At 45.2% G+C, this 27,703-nt stretch overlaps 3 protein-coding genes across 4 annotated transcripts in view; 2 read left to right on the top strand and 1 right to left on the bottom strand.

Annotated features, from left to right (window-relative positions):
• The window catches only part of LOC309329999 (uncharacterized protein), a 55,406-nt gene that overhangs the window by 17,494 nt on the left and 10,209 nt on the right, over positions 1-27,703 (top strand). The window lies entirely within an intron of this gene.
• LOC309329973 (uncharacterized protein) lies at positions 1,133-27,601 on the bottom strand. Of its 2 annotated transcripts, XM_081841327.1 has the most exons (6): positions 26,865-27,601; positions 8,103-8,447; positions 5,359-5,670; positions 2,728-2,853; positions 1,710-1,756; positions 1,133-1,285 (listed from the first exon to the last, which is right to left on the bottom strand). In XM_081841327.1, exons 1-6 carry the CDS (start codon positions 26,899-26,901, stop codon positions 1,178-1,180), a joined length of 975 nt encoding a protein of 324 aa, XP_081697453.1. In that variant the 5' UTR covers positions 26,902-27,601; the 3' UTR covers positions 1,133-1,177. The 2 variants fall into 2 exon arrangements, 1 of the variants encoding a protein (XP_081697453.1); XR_014151245.1 differs by lacking the exons at positions 1,133-1,285; positions 1,710-1,756; positions 2,728-2,853; positions 5,359-5,670; positions 8,103-8,447 and adding an exon at positions 26,160-26,288 and having other exon boundaries at positions 26,503-27,601.
• On the top strand, positions 9,668-18,188 carry LOC309330590 (uncharacterized protein). Its single transcript, XM_081842315.1, has 7 exons — positions 9,668-9,711; positions 11,091-11,237; positions 13,448-13,759; positions 15,470-15,742; positions 16,820-16,921; positions 17,075-17,124; positions 17,994-18,188. Exons 2-7 carry the CDS (start codon positions 11,192-11,194, stop codon positions 18,024-18,026), a joined length of 816 nt encoding a protein of 271 aa, XP_081698441.1. The 5' UTR covers positions 9,668-9,711; positions 11,091-11,191; the 3' UTR covers positions 18,027-18,188.

Genomic DNA, 27,703 nt, shown 5'->3' with positions numbered 1-27,703 from the left:
GAAAGTGGTAAAGAAACAGACTGCTGGCCAATTTGGAAGGTTTATTGTTTTCCATCCTGTTTGGTTACAGGGCTTGCCGTTGAGAGTGGCAGATATCTTTCCACCAACCCTCAAAAAATGTCTTTGCATGGGTCAGGCTGATGCCAGAATGAGCATCTGTTACAGGTACAGCTGTACCTGCCGACATCCCCTATTTTGCTAGTCTGTTACATGCTCACCGGGGATGGAGGTGGCGCTGTGGGTTAACCCACAGAGCCTAGAACTTGCCGATCAGAAGATCGGCGGTTCAAATCCCCGCGACGGGGTGAGCTTCCATTGCTCGGTGCCTGCTCCTGCCAACCTAACACTTCGAAAGCACGTCAAAGTGCAAGTAGATAAATAGGTACCACTCTGGCGGGAAGCTAAACGGCGTTTCCATGCGCTGCTCTGGTTCGCCAGAAATGGCTTAGTCCTGCTGGCCACATGACCCAGAAGCTGTACACCGGCTCCCTCAGCCAATAAAGCGAGATGAGCGCCACAACCCCAGAGTCGGTCACGACTGGACCTAATGGTCAGGGGTCCCTTTACCTTTACTTTACATGCTCCCCAGTCCTGCTCTGTTTCGCTAAAGACTACATTTTCTGCAGCCAGGGACGCCAAGTATTTCCCTTGTAAGGCTCCAGGACAAGGAGAAGGCAGACACTCAGCCATCAGCAATGCACCCCAGTGGGAGTTCTGCTTCTGGCTCTGCTGCTTAAGGCAGAGGAGCCTTGTAGGGCGGGGAGTTGGCAACCCTGAAATGTGTTCCACCTCGATCGGGAGTGAGCAGTCAGATTCTGAAAGCTGGCGATTCCCTCATCTAAGCAAACCCGACTCTTCTCATCCTTCTCTTGTGTTATTTGTTCGATGCAAATCTTGGCTTACCTCCCTCTGACTCAGAACGGTTGAAAGACCTTGACCAGCCTTCCTGCCGCCACATGTACAATTCCCCTATCTGGTGTGAATAAGCCACAAACTCACAGCAGAGTTTTTGTCGCAAGCAATGTAGCCTTTCACGATTAAGGTGGAAAGTAAACACCGACTTCTCAAATCGGAGTCTAGCAACTAACGTTTGGCACAACGGAGGCAACAAATCCATTAAATAATGTTGTATTTTTTTTTTAATCCTCCCAAATCAGAGTCTAGCAACTGGTGCTTCTCAAAGGTCCTTCAAAGTTTTGGATTTCTTCCCTTGCGCTCCTAGTCTTCTCTTCCTCTCATCTTGGGTCTTTGCTTGGAAGTCCAGTTGGGCGTAGCAAATCCCATCCTGTTATGAAATTTGGAGGAGAGGGCTGTTAGTTGATTGACGGCTTAAATTCAACACCTTTATATCCCATGTGAGAAGCAGCCAGAGCTCATGGGGACAAAACTCGTGCACATGTTTTTTGCAAGTATATAGTGTATTTCTGTGCATTATGTTCACAGATTCATTCATTTTCAGACACGCCTCCCGCTAATATATTCATTTTTGTGACTGTTGCATGGATGGAGGAGTGCAATGCAAAATTCGGATGAGTGCAAAATTTCAAAGGATTCAAAACGGGTGGATTTGACAGCATGCAAACTGAGCTGATTTTATCCCTTATTCTTATCAGTTGTGTGCCCAGATTGCACACCTGAGACTGTGTACGCCTCAAAACCCAGAGCATCTCAAAACCTATACATGTATATATATTTAAAAGAGTTCCTACCTCTGTTATCCCTGAAGATGGGGGCTCGGAGATCTTGGTGTGGGAACCTTGAGGAGCAAAAAATGAATAATAAGACACAAAGGAAATGCACCAATCCACAAATACGAGGGCTGCCCACATCCTTCTGCATTCCATATTTGAGCCTGATGGGCAAATCTGTAAATTTCCGCTCTCTAAGTCCCTCATTTTCCCAACATTAAAGTCATTTCTCCACACTTCTGCAGCAATTTGCATTTTTTAAAATTATATTTTAAAAAAACATGAAGACTCATCAGCATTTTAGTGCAATTTTTTCCTAATAAACACTTTCAGGGATGCGTTTTTTACTAATATACACTTCTTTGCAAACAATCTCCCCTCTCATAATGCATCTCTGTACATTTTCTTTCACCGATATATGCATTTTTTAAATCAGGTTTGTTGATTTCAATGGGACTACTCTGAGTAGAACTTGGCCCAATGTTTTGTGATGAGGAAAATGGCTGATTTTGTCTAATTTTTTTTGTTCAGTTTGTATGTCTGCTTGTTTTTAACATTTGTGTAAAACCCTTTTTTGCTCATTAAGCAACATGCAAAAATCTTGCTAACTAAAATATAAAATAAATCGGGGGGGGGCAGAGGCTGCCTTGTCCACTTCAAGCGGAGAAATTCATTTTTCCCCTCTGCATAAGGAGAAACTGACATAGGGGATATGTTTTCAGAGTATCTGAAGAAGTGTGCATGCACACGAAGGCTTATACTGAAAACAACTTAGTTGGTCTCTAGGGTGCGACAGTATAATTTTTAAATTCTTTTAGAAGGATTATTTTAAAGACTTTCTTAGATCCTATAACTTTTTTGAAGACTTGATTCCTTTAAGAGAGTTTTTAGGTTTTGAAGAAGAGTCTTTTCAACTATCTTTTTAAAGAATTGTTTTAATTTATTTTGACTATGACAGACCAACACGGCTACCTACTTGAATAGGGGATATTGTTCATGTTATTCCCCCTCTGGCCCGGGGTGCGTTCCCTCATATTACCTAGCTTGGAAAGGCCAAATCGGACCCAAAGGAAACTCAGGAAGATGAGCAGTGATGCCAATCCTGCTACGACAGCCAAGGACACTTTGTGGGTTAGGCACTTTGTGTCACCTTCCGTCCACGAAGCTTTAGAAAGGAGAGGGAGAGAGAGAGAGAGAGAGAGAGAGAGAGAGAGAGAGAGAGAAGATTTGCTTACTCAGGAACTGCTGTTTTTGGCAAAAGACTAGAGAAGGACATAAAGAGAGCCTGGCCTGGTCTAGCAGGCCAGTGGCTCGGCGTAGTCCATCGTTCTGTTCCCACAGTGGCCAAATGGCCCTAAGAACCTTGAAATCCAGATAGACTGCCCCTGGACCCGGAGGCTCCATAAGAACCTAAGGATAGTCTCGAAGTTGAATCAGGCCCACCTAGTCCAGCCTCCTCTTCTCAAAAGGCCTAACCAGATCCCCGATGGATGTCCAAAGGCAGAACCCGAGAACAACAGCACTTGCCCTGCTTGTGATTCCTGGCATCTGGTGTTATTCAGAGGGATTCTGCCTCCGACAGGGGGAGGAGATGCTATAAGAAAACAAAACTGCTCCTTTCCCCTTATGGGGTATTCCAGAGTCCATATAGAGTCCTTCTAAGGTTCCCTATCAGTAGGAGAAAATAACAGAGGCCAACTAGAGTACAGTGGTACCTTGGGTTAAGTACCTAATTTGTTCTGGAGGTCCATTCTTAACCTGAAACTGTTCTTAACCTGAAGTACCACTTTAGCTAATGGGGCGTCCCGCCACCGCCGGGCTGCCACCACACAATTTCTGTTCTCATCCTGAAGCAAAGTTCTTAACCGGAGGTACTATTTCTGGGTTAGTGGAGTCTGTAACCTAAAGCGTCTGTAACCTGAAGCGTATGTAACCCGAGGTACCACTGTATATTGAGAAGCAAAGCGGCTAGTAAGCCTGATCTTTGTCCAAGGAACTGTTGGAACAGGGTCCCCACTCACCACCCGCAGGAGGGAGGAGAACCCTGAACAACGGTGTGCAAGCCCTTATATAGGCTTTTGAAATTGCCCACCCTGTAGCCCAAGACCACTCCCCTAAAACATCATACGTACATCACAGGAGGAGGTGGTCCACAGCAGAAATCCTGTCTGCCAGGATACCTGATAAGGGTCACTGATTGCATTACCTGGGCAGCCTGGCCATTCTTTTGTGATGGTTAATACAGTGGTACCTCGGGTTACATAAGCTTCAGGTTACATACGCTTCAGGTTACAGACTCCGCTAACCCAGAAATAGTACCTCGGTTTAAGAACTTTGCTTCAGGATGAGAACAGAAATCGTGCTCCGGCGGCGCAGCAGCAGCAGCAGGAGGCCCCATTAGCTAAAGTGGTGCTTCAGGTTAAGAACAATTTCAGGTTAAGAATGGACCTCTGGAATGAATTAAGTACTTAACCCGAGGTACCACTGTACTTTAGTTCCTGAATCCAGGTCACAGGCTCACTCTATTCATACACAAATACGCCCTTAAGACAGGATTTGCAAGCAAAAAGACCATGGGAAGGCTTTCCCCATTTGCCTCCCTTTCTGCAGAGGAATTTTTGAGGTCACTGGGAGAGACAAAATGGCTTCAGGGTTGCTCTCCCGTACTATTTAAGACACATGGTTCATCTGTTTAGATATGTGTGCATTTATGAATGTTTATTCTGTATTTGAGACCTTAAAATTCTTATAACAGAGAGCGCAGGCATTGTGACAAGTCACCACTGACAACATGGCAATTTCAGTCTTTTAAATTCAGTTCACATTTCCACATCAGATTGCCATTATTTCCCCCCCCCCTTAAAGCCCACATCAATATTCAGCACCGTTTTAGAACAAATCTCTCCTAACGTAACTCAGTCTGTATGTTACTTTTCACTAATACAGGAGCAACCAAACTATTGTCCACGGACCTTCCTTCAGGTGGTTTTTCGCATGTACAGTTTGACACGTGCAATTTGAATCTTTTGGAATTCAGATTGTCATGCAATAAAATGCAACATATGAGAAATAAAAAAGCAACAAAAATACAAGCACAAATCACACAGACTCTAGCCCTGTGTGGGCTAGCCCAGTCAGGAAAAAGCAAGCGTTTGGGGGCATGAATATTCAAGAGCCTTTGAGTAATTAATAATAATAATTTTTTATTTATAACCAGCCCTCCCCAGCCGAAGCAGGGCTCAGGGCAGCTAACAACAATAAAATAAGACAACATTTTAAAATCATTTCATTAAAAAATTACTTCAAATCAAATTGATGGCAACCATTGGGCTAGAGTTCTGTGAAGATTGCCAAAGGAGGGAGTCAGGCTGTGCCATGGCCAAAGGCTTGGCGGAACAGCTCTGTCTTGCAGGCCCTGCAGAAAGATGTCAAGTCTAATCTCTTGTGGCAGAGCGTTCCACCAGATCGGAGCCACAGCCGAAAAAGCCCTGGCTCTGGTTGAGCAATTTTTGTAAAACTCTGGGCATCGCAGAAAAAGGCTGTCAGCGGTATTATCAATGTAGGGGGGTTTTTTTGGTTAAAATTCAGGATGGAAACAAGACCTTCCATAAGCGACGTTGGTGAAAAGGCCAGCTGATATTCTTATGGCAGGATAAAAAGATTCACTCACCTGTGTTGAACACAGCAGTTTTCTTCACGCTGGCGCTGGAAGAATTGAACCTGACTTCGCAGGTGATGTTCCCCCCAGTGTTTTGTAATTCCACAGGGAGGTGAAGGACACTGACGAAGGTTAACGACTCACTGCTGTTTTTCACCAAAAGGGTCTGGCCCTCTTGCTGGAGACCTCCCGGGCCGTCCCAGGACACCTGGACGAGGTTGGACACGCCATGGACCACACAGACAAGTTGGTTCTTGAACCGGGAAGCTGGGTCTTGGTTAGAGGGCTGCAAAAGCATCACCCGGGTGCTCAGAGTATAACTGTCTGAAGAGGAAAACAAAGCAAGGGGCACGGTAAGAACAATCTCCAAAGAGAGGACAGCAAGGAGGACCACCTATGGATAACAAAGGCTTCAGAATTTCATCCTGGTGTTGAAACAAAACAAATTCCTTCCAGTAGCACCTTAAAGACCAACTAAGTCAGTTCTTGGTATGAGCTTTCGTGTGCATGCACACTTCTTCAGATACACTGAAACAGAAGTTTCCAGACCCTTCTATATAGTGAGAAGGTGGGGAGGGGTATTACTCAGAAGGGTGGTGGGAATGGGTGATTGGCAGATAGCTGTGATGAGCCTGTTGACGACTCTTAACGACTGCAATAGGTCTTACAGGAAAAAGCAAGGGGTGAAAAGGTGAAAAATGGCTTTGTCATGTATAATGAGATAAGAATCCAAGGTCTTTGTTCAGACCAGGTTTCTCCATGGTTTTAAGTTTGGTGATAAGTTGTAATTCAGCAGCTTCTCTTTCCAGTCTATTTCTGAAATTCCTTTGTAGTAAAACAGCTACTTTGAGATCTTGTATAGAATGTTCTGGGAGATTGAAGTGTTCTCCTACTGGTTTCTCTGTCTTGTGATTCCTGATGTCCGATTTATGTCCGTTTATTCTTTGGCGTAAGGTCTGGCCTGTTTGTCCAATATAGAGAGCTGAAGGACACTGTTGGCATTTTATGGCATACACAATGTTGGACGATGAGCAATTAAATAGTCCCGAGATGGTATGTGTGATGTTGTTGGGGCCAGTAATGGTGTTGCCCGGGTGTATGTGGCAGCAAAGTTGGCATCTGGGTTTATTGCAGGCTCTGGTGCCAGTGTCCGTGTTAGGTCTGGTTGTAGTATTATTGTGGGTTAGGAGTTGTTTAAGACTGGGTGGCTGTCTGTAGGCAAAAAAAAAGCTCATACCAAGAAAGCTCATACCAAGAACTGACTTAGTTGGTCTTTAAGGTGCTACTGGAAGGAATTTGTTTTGTTTTGACTATGGCAGACCAACACGGCTACCTATCTGATCCTGGTGTTGGGCTTTTAGGAAATGATGGGGGTTTCAAGGGTATTGTGTGCAAGACTTCTCAGAAAAGGTGCTTAGTAACTCCAGTTCATGGGACGTGGGTGGCGCTGTGGGTTAAACCACAGAGCCTAGGACTTGCCGATCAGAAGGTTGGCGGTTCGAATCCCCACGACGGAGTGAGCTCCCGTTGTTCAGTCCCTGCTCCTGCCCACCTAGTAGTTCGAAAGCACCTCAAAGTGCAAGTACAGTGGTACCTTGGGTTAAGTACTTAATTCATTCTGGAGGTCCGTACTTAACCTGAAACTGTTCTTAACCTGAAGCACCACTTTAGCTAATGGGGCCTCCTGCTGCTGCTGCTGTGCCGCCACAGCACGATTTCTGTTCTCATCCTGAAGCAAAGTTCTTAACCTGAAGCACTATTTCTGGGTTAGCGGAGTCTAACCTGGCCACATGACCCAGAAGCTGTACGCCGGCTCCTTCGGCCAATAAAGCGCGATGAGTGCCGCAACCCCAGAGTCGGCCACAACTGGACCTAATGGTCAGGGATGGAGAATGAAATTGACAAGACTATGCGGAACTGGATAAATTGACTGGGAAAATAAGATATGCTCGAAACCAAAAGTTCATCGAAGATTGGGGAAAATTTGTAGATTATCTGAAAAATGTATGTGATGTGCAAACAACGCTGGTGGGGTTTCAAGAAGCACTGTAAAAGCTTAAGAGGTATTGTCAAAAGAAATATAAAAGGGAGGGAAGATAAATGGCAAAGCAATTAAAGGAATGTGTATTGAAGAGTAATTACGGGTGATTACCAGAGAAGCTGAAGGAAGCCTAAAAAGAGTAATTTGTTAAAATTTGTTAAGATTTGGAAAATAATTGTATGATTGCAAAATTAATAAAAAATTATTACGCGTGGACCTAATGGTCGGGGTCCCTTTACCTTTAACTCCAGATCAATGTCCTTAAAAGACAGATTGCTGTCACCAAAAACACACTTCCCATGCAGCGCTCATTTGGATTCAAGACTCAGGTGTTGGTTCATAAGGAATGCACATCGGAAACCCTGCAGCCTGGAATGTTTTACAATGCACAGGGGCGCATGCCTAGGAACCTCTCAGCCCACAATGCAACATGGGGAAAGTTTCCTTGAGAGGAAGAACATTTCAAAACTTGCTCTGGAGAGCAACATCAACTTACTGAACTCAATAAGCTATCGATCCACCCAAATGTGGTTGCAGCCTGGCAGGGGTGCCATGCCACCTCCTTACATTAAAGCAGGGGCTAAAATTCAGCAAGGGTCTTGCCTGCAGTGAATGGGATGATCCTGAGAACTGGCCCTTATTTGACTCTGCTTGAATTCAGACCCTGGTGCCTTTAACACACAGCAGCAAAGCTCACTCAGCCCTGATCTCTTACCTCCAACAATCAGTGCAGATGTTGCATTGCTGAAATGCAAGCCACTAGAACTTGCTTGGGCACAGAAATATGGGCCAGAATCAGACCTCTGCACATGAAGGATCTCCAGCACGGCGTTTCGACGGTTAGGATTAACTTTGCAAGCAAATCTGTCTCCTTTTTTTCTAACATCGCAGCTCTTGATTAAAATTGGCATTCCGTGTTCTCTTCTTTTGTACCAGCTGAATGATAATGCATTGTCTTCAATATTTTCTGTAGAAGTGCACAAGATCTGTGCCGTCTCCCCAATATCCACGAACAGGAACCGCCGAGTCGGATGCAGGATCTGTAAGTGGGATGGGAACACTGTGGAGGAGAAAGACCACAAGGACCGTTTATGGTTGCCGTTTCTCGCTCTGAATTTTTTTGCAAGAAGATGTTGAAGGAGACATCACGCTGTTTGAGAATCCCTACACTGTCCTGCTGGAGGAGACTCTTGAGAGTCCCATGGACTGCAAGAAGATCTAATCTCTCCATTCTTAAGGAAATCAGCCCTGAGTGCTCACTGGAAGGACAGATCCTGAAGCTGAGGCTCCAATACTTGGGCCACCTCATGAGAAGAGAAGACTCCCTGGAAAAGACCCTGATGTTGGGAAAGATGGAGGGCACAAGAGGAAGAAGACGACAGAGGACGAGATGGTTGGACAGTGTTCTCGAAGCTACAAACATGAGTTTGACCAAACTGCAGGAGGCAGTGGAAGACAGGAGTGACTGGCATGCTCTGGTCCAGGGAGTCACGAAGAGTCAAACACAACTAAATGACTAAACAACAACAACAACAACAACAACAACAACAACAACACTGTCTTGCAACTGAAGCCCTAGAAATAAGACACATGCTGAAGGAGAAAGTATTTTGCCTGAACTGAGTGTGGAGGAACTCTCAGAGCACATAAATATACAACCCACTGACTTTCTCATGCTTTAAGTGTTAAGAGTCTGGTAGAAGGAGCAGAAGAAAGGTTACCTGTGGAGGCCAGAACGATGTACGCAGCCCACAGCATTGTTGAAAGACGCAGCTGCCAGAAGCTCAAAACCCACATCAGATGTGCAGCAGCTACAGTGAGAAGGTCTAACTTGATGCCAGCTTTTTGCAGAGGACCCACCTCCTTGTGGGCGTGCCATCGAGGAAGCGGACTGGGGCAGAATCAGTCCTGGGCAGCCCCAAATGTCCCTCTCAGTATTTGAGACCTCTAAGCACTAGCAAGGCTATGAAAGTTTTAAAATTATTATTTTATGATCTAGATGCACAGATCATAGAACCCCTTTTTTAAAGAACGAATGCAAATAAGGAATGGGAAAAGAAATGTGGAATAGTTCTTGGGAGTATTATAACATGACATTAACCTCATTAGCTTCTCTGTGATACCTGCATTGCCAGGGTTGGGCTAGATGACCACCGGGATCCCAACTCTAGAAATCTACGATTCTGCTATTCATGAGCATGTTTTTCTGTTTCTGTTCCCCCCCCCCCAGTTATCGTATGGAGATAGCCAAAGGGAAATCAAAAGACTCTTCCCAGCATTGTTGACGCAGAAATTAAATCTCGTCACTGAATATCTATCATGAGGTCTGTAACTTGGAAGTGCGCTGCTTTGATTTGTACGTGAAATAAAATGAGGCCAAATTGCAGGTAGGCCTTTGCTTATTTCTGCTTCTGTCTTGGGAATTATTATAGAATAGAATAGAATAGAATAGAATAGAATAGAATAGAATAGAATAGAATAGAATAGAATAGAATAGAATTTCTTATTTATACCCTGCCCAGCTGGCTGGGTTTCCTCAGCCACTCTGGGCGGCTTCCAACAAAATATTAAAATACAGTGGTCTGTACCTTATCGTACTACAAGTTTCAACTTGGATGATAATGAAGATGAAGATGATATTTTCCTTCTGAAGGAGCCTGGTGAGGCGACAATAGGCAGGCGTCTGAGGGAGCAGGTCTTCTGTGCCATCTAAGCCCAGCCCTGACATTAGACGTGATGAGGAATTGACTGTCAGGAGCAGCTTCTGGCTGCCTTGAAGCACAATTAGCCATTCCTGGGTACCAATTTGTTCGTTCATTATTGGCGTGTTGAGGATGAATCAGATGACTTTTGATGGATGTTATGAACTGCCACATGCAATGGTTTAAATCTGTTTTATATTTCATCATATGGGACTCTCAAGAGTCTCCTCCAGCACCAGAATTCAAAAGCATCCATTCTTCGGCGATCAGCCTTCTTTATGGTCCAGCTCTCACTTCCATACATCACTACTGGGAGAACCACAGTTTAACTATAAGGACCTTTGTTGGCAAGGTGATGTCTCTGCTTTTTAAGATGCTGTCTAGGTTTGTCATTGCTTTTCTCCAAAAAAGCAGGCATCTTTTAATTTCGTGGCTGCTGTCACCATCTGCAGTGATCATGGAGCCCAAGAAAGTAAAATCTCTCACTGCCTCCATTTCCTCCCCTTCTATTTAACTAAACAACTAAACAACAACAACAACAATGTATTTTTCCTCTCAGAAAATTTGGCTTGTTTACCCCTTCATTTATCATATGTTGGTGTATGTTTGTGTAGGGAAACCACGTTGGGAGATTTATGCTTTAAATATGCCTGTGCAGATCAAAATTATTAAATGGTATTCCTATGCTTTGTGGAAAATGGTGACCTCCCTCCCAATTTCCTTCCCTAAAATTTATGCATCACTTGAACCATTATGTGGTACTCTATCCTGAGCGCATCTTCCTGCATGCTGAAAGCATATTTGCCGCATTTCTCTCAATCCCCCAGAAGTTGCAGGTGAAATAAGTTCTCCTCTTTTCCCCCAAAATCTCCCTGCTTCTGTGGCTTCAAAGCAAAGGTGCTGGAGTCTGCCCCTGTGAGTCTTGTGTGGGGGACCCCGTGCAAGTCAGAGGCAGCTTTCGTTTCCCAACCTTTGACTTTCTAACCCACGGAAATTGGCAGGAAATTGAGAGACATACGTCACACGCAGCACTAGGCTGGAGGAGAGAGCCATTGAACCAGCAGGCCTGCTTTCAAGTTGCGCACCTGAAGAGGACCAGAAGATGTCTCTCTCACACTTCCTTGGGCTCCTTCTATTTTATCTGCTGAGTACGTATCTTCCTTATCTATAATATGATTCTTATTAAGAATAACATGAAGCAATGCAAACAACAGATAGTGGAGAAATTAAAAAATTGTACAATAGACCCTTAGAGACCAACTCAGTTTGTTCTGGGTATAAGCTTTAGTGTGCAGGCACACTTCTTCAGAAACATGCATACGAAAGCTTATGCCCAGAACAAACTTAGCTGGTCTCTAAGGTGCTACTGGACAAGTTTTTAATTTCTTCGTTTATTTCGACAGCGTCAGACCAACACGGCTACCTAGCTGAGCAAATAATGGGTGTTGCTCATCAGCTACAAAGCAAAATACAGTCAGGATGTCTGCAAGGGAGAAAACAATTGCCTCATGTTAAGTCAAATAATTACGCCTAAAAGATATCTGAGTTGAGGGTTTCTTTGTCTAGGTTCCTCCAGGTGACAGTTCATGAAACAACTAAATGTAAACCAATCAGCACTGAATGCATCTTTTTTGTTCCTCCATTCGTCACTCTGCAGTAAGCATATTTGAAAGCTAAAAGAGTTGATCTCAGCAGATTGTATCCTTATACTGGTTTTGGTTTTGGGGCTGAGAACCCTAAACACACTTGCTTGGCAGAATGCCCCACTGAACACAGTGAGCTTTATTTCTGGGTATCCACCATCAGTCTTACTCAGAGTAGGCCTGTTCAGGTCACTGGATGCAGCCAATTTAGGTCCATCAAATTCAGTGAACATGGAAATTACAACCCTTTGATATTATTGTAAATATCTCGCCTGGTTGCCGTTGCTGATGTTGGATCCTTTTGGTCTGAGATTTGCAGTTGAAGCAAGAAAAGCTGACTGATGAATAGTGTCTAAAATGCCGTGTTCGAAGGCACTCATTTTTAGAACTCTGTTCTGAGGAAATTCAGCTAGACTTTAGGCAACTAATATACATGTACGTGTACTTGTGAGGGGAATATGAATTACTGCTTTTGTTTGGTAAAGCTATACGGTGAAAACGTTTTGTAAGCTTCGGTGGCAAAACCTTAAACCTCCCCCCCACCTCAGAGCAGCCCCACAGAGGTGGGTCTTTCATCATTCTATCTTGCATGAGGTAGGAGCAAAAAGGTCTCCAGTAAAAATTAAGTTAAAACGAATGAAAATAAAACAAAACAGCACGGGCTGCTCTCTTTCTCGTTTTCTTCATTTACACAGGTGCAAGAAAATGCACCCAATGCGATGGGACGAAAACGTAGGAGGTCTTTTAAAAAATAAAGAGTATAAGTCTGTCTTGTAAAATGCCACTGCATTTGTAGCTTAATTTTTTATAGCTTATTCAAATCAGAATATTTGTGTTCTTACATTCCCATTTTTGAAGCAAAAAAAGAAAAGTCTGCTACAAATATTCCACCTTAGCTAGGGCATTAAGTAAAGCTTTGTTTAGATGCCTCAAGTAATGGTTATAGAATAAGCACGCCTGCCATTAAAATGCATGAAACTGACCGTCGCCAAAGACCCACGGTCCAAAATTTGTGGTGTAAATTAATAATATGTTTTTAAAAAATATATAATTTTTTATTCGTTTTTTTTAAACATATCATTTTCAACAGTAATAAAACATACTTTTACATCTTATTCAAATTTTTGACTTCCATCAATCCTGTCTGAAAATTTTCCAATCTAATCTCTCAGTATGCATTTCTTATCTTCCCTATTACATTTCAAACTCATAACCAATATCTCTATCTTTTTCTACTTTGTAACACTTTGTATATTTCTCCTTACAAAATTTCTTGTAGTCCTACTAGCGTAATTTGTTGATTACAGTTGCTTTTCAAATAATACATATACTTGTTCCAATTTTCTGTAAATCTCTGGTCCCGCAGGTTTCGAATCCTTCCTGTCATTTTGTCCAATTCTGCATACTCCATTAATTTCGTCTGCCATTCTTCTTTCGTCCGAATTTCTTCTTGTTTCCATTTCTGGGCTAACAATACTCTTGCCGCAGTTGTTGCATATAAAAACAATTTAACATCTTGCCTATTAATGTCCTGACCTATAATACCAAGTAAAAATGCTTCTGTTTTTTTTTAAGAATGTATATTTCAATTAATAATATCAATGCCGGTTCCAAGAAGGACTGTGGATAAATTCACAGTCTGACATGTCTGAATCTTTCCCCTTCACTCATTTTACTACCAGCTCACCACACGTTCCTTGGCTTCCATTTTATAGCTGCTCAGGCAGAGGGAAATTCTGAAATGCCGCAGGATCTGGCCCTGATCTGGGCATCTCCTGGACACACGGCTCACATCCGCTGCCCCGTTGTAAATGAAACTTTCTTGTTGATGGTGTCCTGGTACATGGAGGAAGAAGGCAAAAATCTGCGCAGGATTTACGAGAGTTCTCCATACGCAAAACAGGTACAGGGCAGGTACTCAAGCCAAGGGCACAGTCTGAGGATCAGCGATGTGCAAAGGAATGACTCTGGGGTTTATTACTGCGCCACAAGCAGGCTCATGAGAGGGACTAGGCTGGTCATCTCAGGTGAGTGCCTTTGAAGATTTTGGGGGGAAATATCAGTATTTATTGAATGTATGTTCTGCCTTTGTTTAGTCGTTTAGTCGTGTCTGCCTCTTTGTGACCCCCTGGACCAGAGCACGCCAGGCCCTCCTGTCTTCCACTGCCTCCCGCAGTTTGGTCAAACTCATGCTGGCACCTTCGAGAACACTGTCCAACCATCTCGTCCTCTGTCGTCCCCTTCTCCTTGTGCCCTCCATCTTTCCCAACATCAGGGTCTTCTCCAGGGAGTCTTCTCTTCTCATGAGGGGGCCGAAGTACTGGAGCCTCAGCTTCACAATCTGTCCTTCCAGTGAGCACTCAGGGCTGATTTCCTTCCGAATGGAGAGGTTTGATCTTCTTGCAGTCCATGGGACTCTCAAGAGTCTCCTCCAGCACCAGAATTCAAAAGCATCCATTCTTCGGTGATCAGCCTTCTTGATGGTCCAGCTTTCACTTCCATACATCACTACTGGGAAAACCATAGCTTTAACTATACGAACCTTTGTTGGCAAGGTGATGTCTCTGCTTCTCAAGATGCTGTCTAGGCCTGTCATTGCCCTTCTCCCAAGAAGCAGGCGTCTTTTAATTTCGTGGCTGCTGTCACCATCTGCAGTGTTCTGCCTAGGGATCAGTAATCGAGCACCTGCAAGCAAAAGGATTCAGGTTCCATCCCTCAAGGCACCTCCAGCAAACTTTGGAAAATCGGGTCCTCCCTTAAAGAGAGCACATACTGCATTGAGACCTGGAAAACCGACACCCTGTGTTGTGGGTGGGTACAATTGGTCAGCCGCAACACCCGAGTGGTAGGTCCCTCAAAGCTGGGTGCAATCTGGCCAGTGGGACGCAGTCCAAACGGTTCAAGGGACCTATTTATGCCCATGCATGTGACCCAGAGCTTCCTCGTTCGGCGCATGCATTTGGAATACCTGCCCACCTCTCCCTACTTTTAGGACATTGCGCTTGACCTTGCTATGCCGTTGTGTGTCGTCTGTGGTTGGGACAGGGGCACGGCAGAAATTTCCCCCACTTGGCTGATTGGCTGTTGCCATTTGGGTTTCGCCTGCCGCGTAGCAAATCATCACACCGTGGGGTGGAGCAAATAGTATTTCCTGTTCCTCTCGCCCTAACTTCCTGCCTCTCTTTTCATCCAGCCAAGTGCCTGTGTTATGTACTGAGTTGAATAGGATCCAAAAGGCAGCAGTCTGATTGGTCCTAGAACAATAGGATTCAGAATGCAGCAGTCTGATTGGTCCTAGAACAATAGGGTCCAGAATGCAGCAGTCTGATTGGTCCTAGAACAATAGGGTCCAGAATGCAGCAGTCTGATTGGTCCTAGAACAATAGGGTCCAGAATGCAGCAGTTTGATTGGTTCTAGAACAATAGGGTCCAGAATGCAGCAGTCTGATTGGTCCACAGGAGCCACCCAATCCAGCTCCAGGTGGAAGTGAATCCGCAACCAGATTGGCCTACAGGTGAATCCCGGAATTAGCCAATCACGTGGGGCCCATTGTGTAAATAATATATATAAAGCAGACATTCTGGGGGAACTTCCATTCCTCCTCACCACTACGAGCTGAACAAAGAGCATGAAATCCACTCTCAACTCTGAGTATATTTCAGCCTGGAATGCCTGAAATCTCTGGCCACTCAGATTGGAGCAGCGCGTAACACTATTTTTCTCAACATTCTTTCAGGTGCTTTGAGGCGGAGTCTTTTTGTTGCCATGCCATCCTACTCAGAGCAGGCTCAGTTGAACCACGCCGCCCCCCTTCCCTGTGTCTTCTTTGATGCTGACCCCAAGGGGGATTTCAACGCCTGGAATACGAGTGGGGAAACATCTCAGGACCAGAATTACATTACCATGGCAAACGGAAATGGAGACTTCAGTATCTGGAGTGTGAAGCTGATTCCTCCAACACAGGTGCCTGATACCTGTTCAGAGAAGACAAATGTTGGTTCTCCAGCAGGTATAAACACAGTGTCAACCAGCCCAGGTAGATTTGCACTGAATAAGCTCTTCAACGGGGCAGCAGAGAGTGTCAGGTGAAAGCAAAGAGGGGGAGAAGCAGGGAACAAATATGACCCCAACTTTTGTATGGGAATCTACATCCCACCCGGCAGAGGTTTCTCTTTCATCCAGGTGTGAGAAACCTTTGCCTCTCCAGATGTTGCTGAGCTCTCATAACCCCTGGCAAGCATGTGAAGGGCCAGGGAGATTGGGGATTCTGGTTGAGAAGCATTTGGAGGGCCAAAGATTCCCCATCCTTGACACAGATGCACGCTCACCCCTCTCCATCCTCGATCCAGGCAAGCAGGAGGAGGCAATGCCACTGGTCCCATATCCATTCCAGCTGCTATAGATGTGTCTATCCGTCAGGAGTGGGCCAGCAATAAATCACACAGCATTAAGTGAAGTTAACTCTTTGGTAGAAGTGGGCCAGCAATAAATCACACGGCGTTCAGTGAAGTTAACTCTTTAGTAGAAGTGGGCCAGCAATAAATCACACGGCGTTCAGTGAAGTTAACTCTTTAGTGGAAGTGGGCCAGCAATAAATCACACGGCGTTCAGTGAAGTTAACTCTTTAGTAGAAGTGGGCCAGCAATAAATCACACGGCGTTCAGTGAAGTTAACTCTTTAGTAGAAGTGAGCACAACAACACTTCTCTGCAGGTCTTGCCCCTATGAGGCAGTTGCCAAGGCTGAAGGTTCCTGCCTTCCCACGGCTGCCTAAGCTTCCTCCTCCTCCAAGTCCTCCCCAAGCAATCTGAGACTATGCCAGTGTGCCTGCCTTTGTTCTTCCCGCTTCATACCTCTCCTGGTCCTTGGAGACCAGCGGGGAAGGGAGCTTGTTGCAGCAGGAAGGGCAGATTTCTTCACCAGCCTGCCTCATCTCCGCCTCTTGGCCTCCCACATTCTGATTCTGGACTGCTGTCTGTCACAGCTTCTGAAACTTCCTCCTCCCAGTCTTCTCCCTCTTCTCCCTTTGACCACCCAATGGCCAGTCTAGTTGCTGACCCCCGTTTCCCTCTCCTTCTCATTGACAGAGAACTGCATCTCCATACTATATTTTGGGGTACCCTGCGTTGTCGCCGTCGTCCTCCTGATCCCGCTCTCGGCCCTATTCTTCAGGAAACTTCTTCACACAGGTAATCCTTTTGTAAGATAAACTGTGGTCGTTATTCAAGGGGCAATGAAGTGCGTGAGACACACTGGGAGCTAGGAGGAAATCCCACGGAAGTTGAAGGAACTTGCTTCTGAGTAGACCAATGAAATGTCCCTTCTTTTTTCCTTCCTCACAGGGAATGCAGAGAAACCAGGAAATCAAATACCCATGAGGGAGATCCCACAGGTAAACTCTGGCTTTGCGTACTGAAATTTCAGAAAGATGTGTGTTCCTGTATTTTGCAGGAGGGTTTGGAAGAAACCAGTCCTAATTTGGGACAACCCAGGAACCCAGGAGGCAGATAGGCAGACACACAGAGAGACCATACTGGTAGTGGCAATTTTAGCAATTTCTGGAAAAAATAGCTCTAAAACCTCTTTTTTATTATTTTGCAAAAATAAAAGTGAACAATTCTGTCCAGATTTCTGAAATATGGCAACACTAGGTAGTACAGAAGTGTGGGTTGCATTTGAATGAGGATTTTTGGATGTGAAAAGGCTTGTGGATGATCGCCTATGGTGAGGGGAAATGGTATCCAGGTGACCAGGCTTTGAAGCTTTCCTGAACTGAAAGAGTTTAAATGTGGTTTGCAAGCTGACCAGGAAATGTTTATTGATGATGGGTAGTGATTAAGGGGGGGGGGGGTTCAGCCTACTTGGAGTAGAATTCTCTTGGATACAAATTATTATTAATTAACATAATCATCATTATTATTAGGCCTTTGATATTCAACAAATGCCAAAGTGGGGAACGGGACAGGTGGGCTGGCAAAAAATGCTTATAGTCCTCCTGTGACCATAAACACTTTTACTAGGCTCTAATGCTCTGCTTTGAATATATCCTTCTACTTTCTGGTAGAAACTACCCAAGGTAACTAAAAAGTTTTTTGTTTTGTTTTTTTCAAAAATCACCATTTTTTCCCAACACCCATTCATGCAAAAGAGATAAACATTCTAGTAAAAACAACAAAAGTTCGTTTGATTTTGCAGATGTGGGAAATCAACTTTTACAACGTGTGAGCACCCTATAACTGCTCTGCTTCCTTCCCCTTCCAGACAGAGTACGCAGAGCTACGTTGCAGCAAATGAAATCCGGATCAAACTGGAGCGATGAAGAAAGAAAAGCAGAACTGAGACTTTCGTAGAGTTGCAGTGTTGCAATCCCAAAGGGCCACCTAGTAGAACCCAACTTTGTTATCTTTCAACTTGCTGAACATAGATGCTTGTTAAATATTTTTCCCCTTCTTTGGCGATCACTTGTAGCCGAATAAGATTGTCTTCCATAAACACTGTTTTAACAACGAGTGACTGTGGAGGCCAATTCTAGACCCACACGTCCTTCCACAGTGAGGACATTGGTTTCCGGGCGGGAGTTGATCACGGTGTGGATTTGCCAAGCGTGTCTTCCTCTTAGCACGTTTCTCCCTTGCATCCTGAGTTTCAGTGTCTTCAAAGCCCATGACACCTTTGGTAAAGGCTGTTCTCCAACTGGACTGCTCACAGGCCAGTGTTTCCCAGTTGTCAGTGTTTATACTACATTTTTAAAGATTTGCCTTGAGACAGCCTTTAAACCTCTTTTGTTGACCACCAGCATTACGCTTTCCATTTTTAAGTTCAGAATAGAGTAGTTGCTTTGGAAGACGATCATCAGGCATCCGCACAACATGAGCAGTCCAACGAAGTTGCTGTTGAAGAATCATTACTTCAACGCTGGTGATTTTTACTTCTTCCAGTACACTGATATTAGTTCGCCTGTCTTCTCAAGTGATGTGGAAAATTTTTCGGAGAGACCGTTGATGGAATCTTTCGAGGAGTTGGAGATGGTGTTTATAAGCGGTCCATGTTCCACAAGCATACAGTAAGGTTGGCAGTACAATATTAGCTATATTGCTTATGTCCAGACCCTCATTTTTAAGCATCTAATAATAATAATAATAATAATAATAATAATAATAATAATAATAATAATAATAATAATATTTATACCCCGCCCATCTGGCTGGGTTTCCCCAGCCACTCTGGGCGGCTTCCAACAAAACACTAAAATACAATAACCTATTAAACATTAAAAGCTTCCCTAAATAGGGCCTTTAGATGTCTTCTAAAAGTTTGGTTGTTATTTTTCTCTTTGACATCTAGGGAGGGTGTTCCACAGGGCGGGTGCCACTACCAAGAAGGCCCTCTGCATGGTTCCCTGTAACTTGGCTTCTCGCAGGGAGGGAACTGCCAGAAGGCCCTCGGCGCTGGACCTCAGTGTCCGGGCAGAACGATGGAGGTGGAGACGCTCCTTCAGGTATACTGGACCAAGGCCGTTTAGGGCTGTTAAAGGTCAGCACCAAGACTTCGCCCAAGTTCCTTCTCTGTGTGTGTAGAGCTGCCTTTTCCTTAGAGCAAGACGGAAATCCTGGCTCTGTCAGGGAGGCTGTGACTCTGGAAGAGCAACTCCCTTTGCATGAGGATAGTCTAGATTTATCGCTAGAAACCTCCATTTAGGACTGAGAAAGACGCCTGTCTGAAGCATGGAAGAGCTGCTGGCATGCAGGAACTGCTTTCCAAAGCTCCTACTGGAACCAAGCTTAGCAGGAGCCGGAAGAAGCCGCGGATTCAGAGAGGACCCTTAACGGCTGCTGTTGGTCGCAATAGCTGTGGAGCCTCTTTGCGCAGAGCCAGTATACCCCTGAATCTCATCTGCTGGAGTCAGACATTGGAGGGCTCTTGCCTTTGTGCCTAAGGAGCATCCTAGGAACACATGTCCTGCCCGAAAAGTGGAGACAGGGACAAATTCCTGCATTGCAGAGGGTTACACTAGATGGCCCTTGGGGTCCCTTCCAGCTTTGAAATTCTCTGAAGACAGTACTGAGCTAGATGGACCTCAATGGACTGACTCAGTAGAAAGCATCCTTCTCTGCTCCTATCTAAATCAGCCATTTGTTCAGACCCACGAGGGCTGGAATCTTAGTTTGTTACTATGGAAAAGCTGTAGATCAGGGATCAGCAAACTTTTCCAGCAGGGGGCCGGTCCCTCAGACCTTGTGGGGGACAGGACTATACTTTGGGGGGGGGGAATGAATGAATTCCTATGCCCCACAAATAACCCAGAGATGCATTTTAAATAAAAGGACACAATCTACTCATGTAAAAACACGCTGATTTCCGGACTGTCTGCGGGCTGGATTTAGAAGGCGATTGGCCCAGATCCAGCCCCTGGGCTTTAGTTTGCCTACCCATGCCGTAGATGATTGACAGGACACCTGCCTTACACATAGAAGGTCCCTGGGTGCCTGAAACTCTGGGAAGCTGGATGGACTATGCCGAAATGTCAAAGATGACTGCGAAAATCAGAGATCAGGCTGAGAAGTTTCAGCAGGACTGGAAGAAATGTATAGGCTATTCTTGGAACTGGCTGAGATGACTGGCAGAATCCGGGACCAAGGAGAAGAGTCAGTGGAAGAAGATTGGAAAAAATTCAAAGTTTATCTTCAAAAATATTGCAAAATTAAGGATTGCTAGAAAGATGTTGGGAAAAGAAAATTATGTGGTTTTGGCAGAAATGACATAAAGGATTAAGTAAAAATGAATTGATGAAAGAGAGAACGTAAAATTATAGTATATTAAGACAAATTATTAAGATAAAAACAAGGTTGGAAGGATTTGCTGAAATAACAATTTGAATTAGAATACAAAAATGGGAGGTGTGAGGAGGTCAAGGAAATAAGTAAAGGAAAGAAAGCTATGTAAAGGTTCGATTTGTTCTTTTTTAATTGATTGTATTTTTTCTGTCTTTTTTATTTTTATTTTTTCTCTTTTTTCTTTTTGTAACCTTTAAAACTTGAATAAATATTATTATTTTTTTAAAAAAAGAAATGTATAGGCTATTCAAAAGACCACTATAAATACATTAAAACATTAGCAAGTTTGATATAACATCTATATACAGTAGTTATATAATTGGAAATTAAGGCAAATAAGATGGAGAACAATGCATTTTGAGATAAGATGAGATGCAATGAATTATGGGGGGGGGGAGATTGGAATCCAGGGGCGGGGCAAGGGGGAGTCTATTTGGTGTTTTTTGGAAAAGTATTGAATTTATGAATGATTGCAATTATAAAATTTTAAAAATGAAATACTTTTTTAAAAAGAAACCCTGGGGAGCTGCTGCCAGTCAGTGTTGTTGACAACACTGAGCTTAATAATAATAATAATAATAATAATAATAATAATAATAATTTATTATCTATACCCTGCCCATCTGGCTAGGTTCCCCAGCCACTCTGGGTGGCTTCCAACTGAATATTAAAAACAATACAGCATCAGACATTAAAAACTTCCCTAAACAGGGCCGCCTTCAGTCATCTTTTAAAAGTAAAATAGTTGTCTAAGGTAGAGTTACCAGACGTCCCCGGTTCCTGGGGACAGTCCTAAGATTTGCAAATCTGTCCCGGGAAACGTGGCAGTGTCGGTCTCAGCAGCCCGGAGCCAGGCTGGTAGCGCAGTTGGCTCTGGCTGCCTTCAGGAGCTGCTTGCTGCCGTGGCACCCGCCATTTTTCCTCGCTGGAAGTCCCCATATGATTTAGCTTGTGCGCAACACATCATATGGGGACTTCCGGCGAGGAAAAATGGCGGGTGCCACGGCCGGACTTCCTCGCCGGAAGTCCCCATATGATGTGTTGCGCACAAGCTAAATCAGGGGACTTCCAGCGAGGAAAAATGGCGGGCGCCACGGCAGCGAGCAGCTCCTGAAGCCAGCCAGAGCCAACTGCGCTACCAGCCTGGCTCCGGGCTGCTGACAGACGCTGACGCTGCCATTGCCGAAAGGGAACCAGGGACGTCCGGTGGTACAGATCAAAGGGGGAAGGGTGCTTGGGAGTTGCGGGCAGGCGGCCGTTGCTCGGTTTTTAAAAAACTCTGTGCATTTATGTTTCACAGGGTGCGAAAGAAGGGCTTTGCACCTTTATACAATATGCATGTGTGCTTGGGCCCAGGGTCTTTTGCCTCACCATCCCCACTACTGACTCCCTGTTGCTACTCAGCTTAAAAATAAAAGAAAAGTGTTCCTGGAAAAAATATGGTAATCATAGTTTAAGGCCGCTTCTTGTGAACCTGAGCCAGGGAAGACTTTAGCAGCACCGACAGCAACTCCACACCCTTTCCTGTGAGCAGAAAAGTCCCAAGTGCAGCAAGACTGGCTGAGACCCAAAGACCACAAACGGTGCTTGGACCCTGACCGTAACAAATGTGGTCAAACAGCCTCGGGCCCCTTCACCCTCTGACGTGCGTTAAGGCAATTATTGTGGCTTCTTCTGATACCTGCTGTGCAAGTGATAGCATCTTTTGTTTGCTCATCTTGGTCACAGGCTGTTGAGAGGTAGAAAACGGTTGTCAGTTTGCTTTCGCCTCCTTCTGGTCCTCTCTGCCTGGGAACTGCTCTGCCCTGACGATTTGTATGGCCAAATCTGGGAGTAGTTCCATCACCAAGGGTGACCAGGGTCGGGCATTTGCCTAGAGCCCATAACCCAGCAGGACCCCTGGGTTGAGGAGGCAGGCCCCAAGAAGGAGGCTGCCTTGGCCTAAACTTCCGGAGAAAGGATTCAAACTCGGGTCTCCGTTTCCGCCAGACTTTTGAATGCCGAAATCTGAGAGATAAATGAGCGGGACAAGGTTTAAAGGCGCAGAAGGTGAATTGCACAGCGAAGCGCAAATTGGGATGTTGATAGAATCACAGAGGCATAGGGTTTGAAAAGGACCCCTCCAAAGTAGGAAACACAGCAAAATCATCCCTGACAGGCACACCACCTTGGGCTCATTGGAAGAAAAAGTGGGATAAAAAAAGATAATAAAGTAAAAACAATGAATAATAAAATTCTTTATCTTATTGTGAAAACGCAGTTTTCCTGAGAAACTTAAATGCAAAGAGGAAATACTCAGTTCCTGAATCCAGGTCACAGGCTCACCCTATTCATACACCAATGCACCCTTTAAGACAGGATTTGTGAGCAAAGAGACAATGGGGAGGTTTTCCCATTTCCTTCATCAACTGCAGAGAAGAGTCAAAATGGCTTCAGGGTTGCTCTCCTGTACTATTTCAGACACGTGGTTTATATATTTAAGTATGTGTTTGCCTTGTACATTTATGAATGTATATAATATGACCTTATATATAATATGACCTTAGAATTCCTATAACACCACCTGAGGAATCCTTGCAATGCTAAGCCTCTCTTGCTGCAACCCTGGACACACACGGATAAAATTCCTGACAGGGGGAACGATTCCAAACCCGTCCTGCAGCATGTGAAAATGACGTTTATTTGTTTGCTTCAACTTCCAGCATTGCACTTTGCAGCCCGGGCAATCGAGATACAGACAACGTGTAAATATATTCAGTTATGTGGTGGTCTAACTTCTGCCCACCTGCCAGGATATTATAAAAACCCTCCTAATAATTCTGTGGATTTCCTTCCGCATGAAGCGACATGTTGTCCTCCTTTAGGTTTTTCCTCGGATGTGATTCCTGATGCCGTTTAGGAGTCGGAAGGGTAGAATCGAATCCAAAGGAAGTTTAGGGGAAGCAGCAGCAACGTCAGTGTATCTAGGACCAATGTATGTCTGAAGTGGCACTGAGGAATCTCTGCATCTACAGGGGAAATTTTACAAAGATAGGAAACATCAGATCAGTTGTGTGCTGAGGTCCCCCAAAACACCCCTACCCCAATAACTCACACATCACTGACTCCCGGATTCCAGCGAAAGCCAGTGTGGAGGAACAAGATCAGGGATAACTGGAGCTGCGGCACAGACCCTCAGCTTCTCCCCGCATGCTCCCAGGGGCTTACGCGGCCCAAACCCAATTCCAGGGGTTTGGACGAAAGAATGGTAAGTCCCTGAATTCCTTTAACGGAATTCCCGTGCAGCAGCAGCATTGGAGGGACAGGCACAGCCAAATCCATACCCCTCCACCAACCAATTTAAACCAATGCCTAACCGCCAACCTTACAAGTTGTGATGATTTGCTACGCAGTAGACAAAAACCAAATGGCACACACTAATCAGCCAAATGGAAAAATTCCTACCAGGCCCCCACACCAAGGTGGACGACCCCATGACAGGCATAGCAAGGTCAAAGCACAAGCCCAAAACAAGGGAGGGCAGGCAGATGATCCGGTGCCCACAGCAAAAGAGAAAGCAGATTGCTGTGAGCATTGCTTAAATAACCTCTGTTCTCATCTCCAAATTGGCAACATCAATTTCACCTCAGCAACACCCATCAATTTCACCTCAGCAACACCATCCACCAATCCGAGCCGGGCCCCTTCAACCTATCCTGCCTGGCAACTACGGGGTGTCTTGCCTGGCCCCATCCGCAACACGCGCTCTCCTTTAATTGAGAACACGCTTGCTTGAAGGACTTCCTTCCCTGGACAGAGAAGTCTTAACAGTTTCTCTAGCTCCTTGTTTATACCACCAGCCTCGGAGACAGTGACTGATACTAAAACACTTTCCTGCAGCCCTGGCACCGGTGGTGTTTGACACAGCTGTGGCACGATGCTGTTCTGTATATTTATTTATATTGTACTAATAGGGGCTGCACCCTTGTCCGCCCTGCTTGCCAGTCCCCCACCATTCCAACTCCCTACAGCTTCCCTTTCTCGCCCCATTCTGCCACCAAACTGGTAGCTCAGCTGGCTAGAGCACGGTGCTGATAATGCCAAGGTTTCGGGTTCAATCCCTGTATGAGACAGCAGAATATTCCTGCATTGCCGAGGGTTGGGATAGATGATCGACAGGGTCCCTTCCGACTCTACAAGTCTATGAAATCACATTTTCCCCCTTCAGATGTCTCCTTCTCCCACCTGAGCTAGGTGGACCAAGGGTCTGATTCAGAACAAGGCAAGATCCTCTGCTCCTGTGTCTTATGGTAGCAAAGTCAGTGGCTTGCAGAATTACTCACATGCATTGAATACAGAACTCTTCACACTGGTGCTGGAAGAGTTGAATCTGACTTCACATGTAACATTTCCTCCACGGCTCTGTAATTCCACAGGGAAGCGAAGGAGACTGACAAAGGTTAAGGACCCACTGTTGGTTTTGGCTAAAAGGGTCTGCGCTTCAGGCAGGTGATATCCCGGGACGTCCCAGGACACCTGGACTAAGTTGGACACACCATGGACCACACAGACAAGTTGGTTCTTGAACCGGGAATCTGGGTCTTGGTTAGAGGGCTGCAAAAGCATCACCCGGGTGCTCGGAGTATAACTGTCTGATGAAGAAAACAAAGCAAGGGGCACGGTAAGAACAATCTCGGAGGAAGAGGCGCAGTTCAGATTTCTGCCCTTTTGAAAGTTACGAAAATTACGAAGATCAACGCTTTTGAAAATTACGAAGATCAACGGAAAGGTCTAGTTCAGCATCAATGGCTATGATCTGCCTCCATGGTCAGTAATGTTTCTGGATGTTATGGACTGGTTTGAGGCAGTGGAATGGGGGGGGCAGCTGGGGAACCCCCAAGGGGGAAAATAGCTCAGAGCTCAGGGACTGGTGGTGGGACAGCGATGGGTGGCCAGAGGGAGAAGTCTGGGAAGAGGAGCTGATTTACATACAGGCTGCCAGGGGGGAGTATACAGTCATACCTTGGAAGCTGAATGGAATCTGTTCCAGAAGTCCATTCGACTACCAACACGTTTGGAAACCAAGATGTAGCTTCCGATTGGCTGCAGGAAGCTCCTGCAGCTAATCAGAAGACACGGAAGCCCCGTCAGACGTTCAGGTTCCAAAGAACGTTTGAAAACCGGAACACTCACTTCCGGGTTTGCGGCATAATAAAATGCAATTGCACCTTTCTCGTTCTTCCTGACTCCCTCTCTTGGTCGGAAATTGGGCTCTGCCTATCCGGGGAACGAACGAAAGGCTTAGTTATTGCCCCAGTGGCTTTAAAATTAACAAACTAAAATCTGCCATTGACATGAGTAGTGCCACTGCAAAGCTCACTCAGCCCTGATCTCTTACCTCCAACAATCAGTGAAGATGTTGCATTGCTGAAATGCAAGCCACTAGAAGATGTTTGGGCACAGAAATATTGGCCAGAATCAGAGCTCTGCACATGAAGGATGTCCAGTACGGCATTTCGACGGTTAGGATTAACTTTGCAAGCAAATCTGTCTCCGGGTTTTCTAACATCGCAGCACTTGATTAAAATTGGCATTCCGTGTTCTCTTCTTTTGTACCAGCTGAATGATAATGCATTGTCTTCAATATTTTCTGCAGAAGTGCACGAGATCTGTGCCGTCTCCCCAATATCCACAAAAAGGAACCGCCGGGTCGGATGCAGGATCTGTAAGTGGGATGGGAACACTGTGGAGGAGAAAGACCACAAGGACCGTTTACGGTTGCTGTTTCTCACTGGCTTTTCCTGCAAGAAGACATTGAAGGAGACATCACGCTGTTTGAGAATCCCTACACTGTCCTGCAAATGAAGTCCTGGAACAAGACACTTGCTCAAGGAGAAGGTGGAAAATATTTTACCTAAACTGCAGAAAGTTTCAGAGATCATAAATATTCAACCCACCAAGTTTCTCAGGTGCTCAGACCGCTTCCAGAATCTCCTTGATTTGTGGGTGGGATTCAGTCCCATCCTGGTAAAATCTAGGTTACAATTAGAGCAGATTTTGCATTACTGCACAGCGACACCGCCAGCCCCCCTCAAAGACCCATAAAACATATTACAGTAAGGAAAGTGATGAGAAGTGTAGGGAAACTATTGCTTGGAGTGATGTTGCAGACAAATCGGAACTGAAACACAAGAAGTAGCCAACGTAGTCTAACCTCCCTTTTGGGCAAACAAATCGGGATGAATGCTCAATAAACAGGGTTCGTCTGGAAGCGTCCCAAGAGTTAAGAGTCAGATAAAAGCATCAGAAGAAATTTTACCTGCGGAGAATAAAAAGAGGTACGCGGTCAGCGGCATTGCAGCAGCCGGAAGTCCAAAGCCCACATCGAATGTGCAGCAGCTTTAGTGGAACAAAATCTAATGTGGCGCTGGCTTCTTGCAAAGAAACCACTTCCATGTGGGCGTTGAAATATCTTGATGGGCAGCACAGAGAAAAGTCAGTGGTGGGGGCTGTCTCACTAATTCACCTTTGAATCCTTTGCTGGTCAACAGATCACTGGCCTTATTCCAGAACAGTTTTAGGTTTTCCAAATCTCTTGCTTCTCTGCTCCTTTCCAGATATTTGTGTAAGCGTGTGTGTGTTCTGCTTCAGGTTTATTCAGCAGTCAAGTCAAATCACCCTGCTGGTTTCAGAATCTGGGTGCCTAGTCTGGAGGCAAGATTGCCTGTCAGCTGTTTGGGGACACCAGTTTGTTAGCGACTGATTGCCATATTTGCACAATGAGTTGGCAAGGGATCTGGTTTCCCACCTATTGATTCCTGGGCAAATTCACATCCTGTATGGCATTCACTGTGTCTCTGAGTCCCAGAACTTGCAAAGTTCCTGGTGGAGTATAGGGTCAGGTTCAAGGTGCTGGTCTTGACATTTAAAGCCCTTTGTGGCTTAGAGCCCTCATATTTTCGTGGGCCGCCTCTCCTGGTCTGCCCCGCAGAGGACCTTAAGGTCCATAGCTTAGAGGTCCCGGGCCCTAAGGAAGTCAGACTATCCTCCACCGGGGCCAGGGCTTTTTCAGTGATGGCCCCGACCTGGTGGAATGCTCTGTCCTGTGATTCTAGGGCCCTGCAGGATTTAACCTTCTGTCGGTTAAATCAGAGCTAT

Source organism: Podarcis erhardii (genome assembly GCF_964252035.2).
Source record: "Podarcis erhardii genome assembly, chromosome: 15".
NCBI classification, from domain to species: Eukaryota; Metazoa; Chordata; class Lepidosauria; order Squamata; family Lacertidae; genus Podarcis; species Podarcis erhardii.
Note: the sequence above shows the minus strand (reverse complement) of the source record. Positions and strands in the feature narration are given on the sequence as shown.

What these genes read in the sequence shown, in the direction of transcription:
- LOC309329973 (XM_081841327.1), bottom strand. Translation starts at nt 26,901, where the DNA reads ATGCCGCTGACCGCGTACCTCTTTTTATTCTCCGCAG. An exon ending in ATCTGCACTGATTGTTGGAG is followed by an intron (nt 5,671 to 8,102) that starts GTAAGAGATCAG and finishes TTTCCTCTTCAG; the next exon opens with ACAGTTATACTCTGAGCACC. An exon ending in AACTGCTGTGTTCAACACAG is followed by an intron (nt 2,854 to 5,358) that starts GTGAGTGAATCT and finishes TCCTTTCTAAAG; the next exon opens with CTTCGTGGACGGAAGGTGAC.
- LOC309330590 (XM_081842315.1), top strand. Translation starts at nt 11,192, where the DNA reads ATGTCTCTCTCACACTTCCTTGGGCTCCTTCTATTTTATCTGCTGA. An exon ending in GACTAGGCTGGTCATCTCAG is followed by an intron (nt 13,760 to 15,469) that starts GTGAGTGCCTTT and finishes ACATTCTTTCAG; the next exon opens with GTGCTTTGAGGCGGAGTCTT. An exon ending in AAATGTTGGTTCTCCAGCAG is followed by an intron (nt 15,743 to 16,819) that starts GTATAAACACAG and finishes TCTCATTGACAG; the next exon opens with AGAACTGCATCTCCATACTA.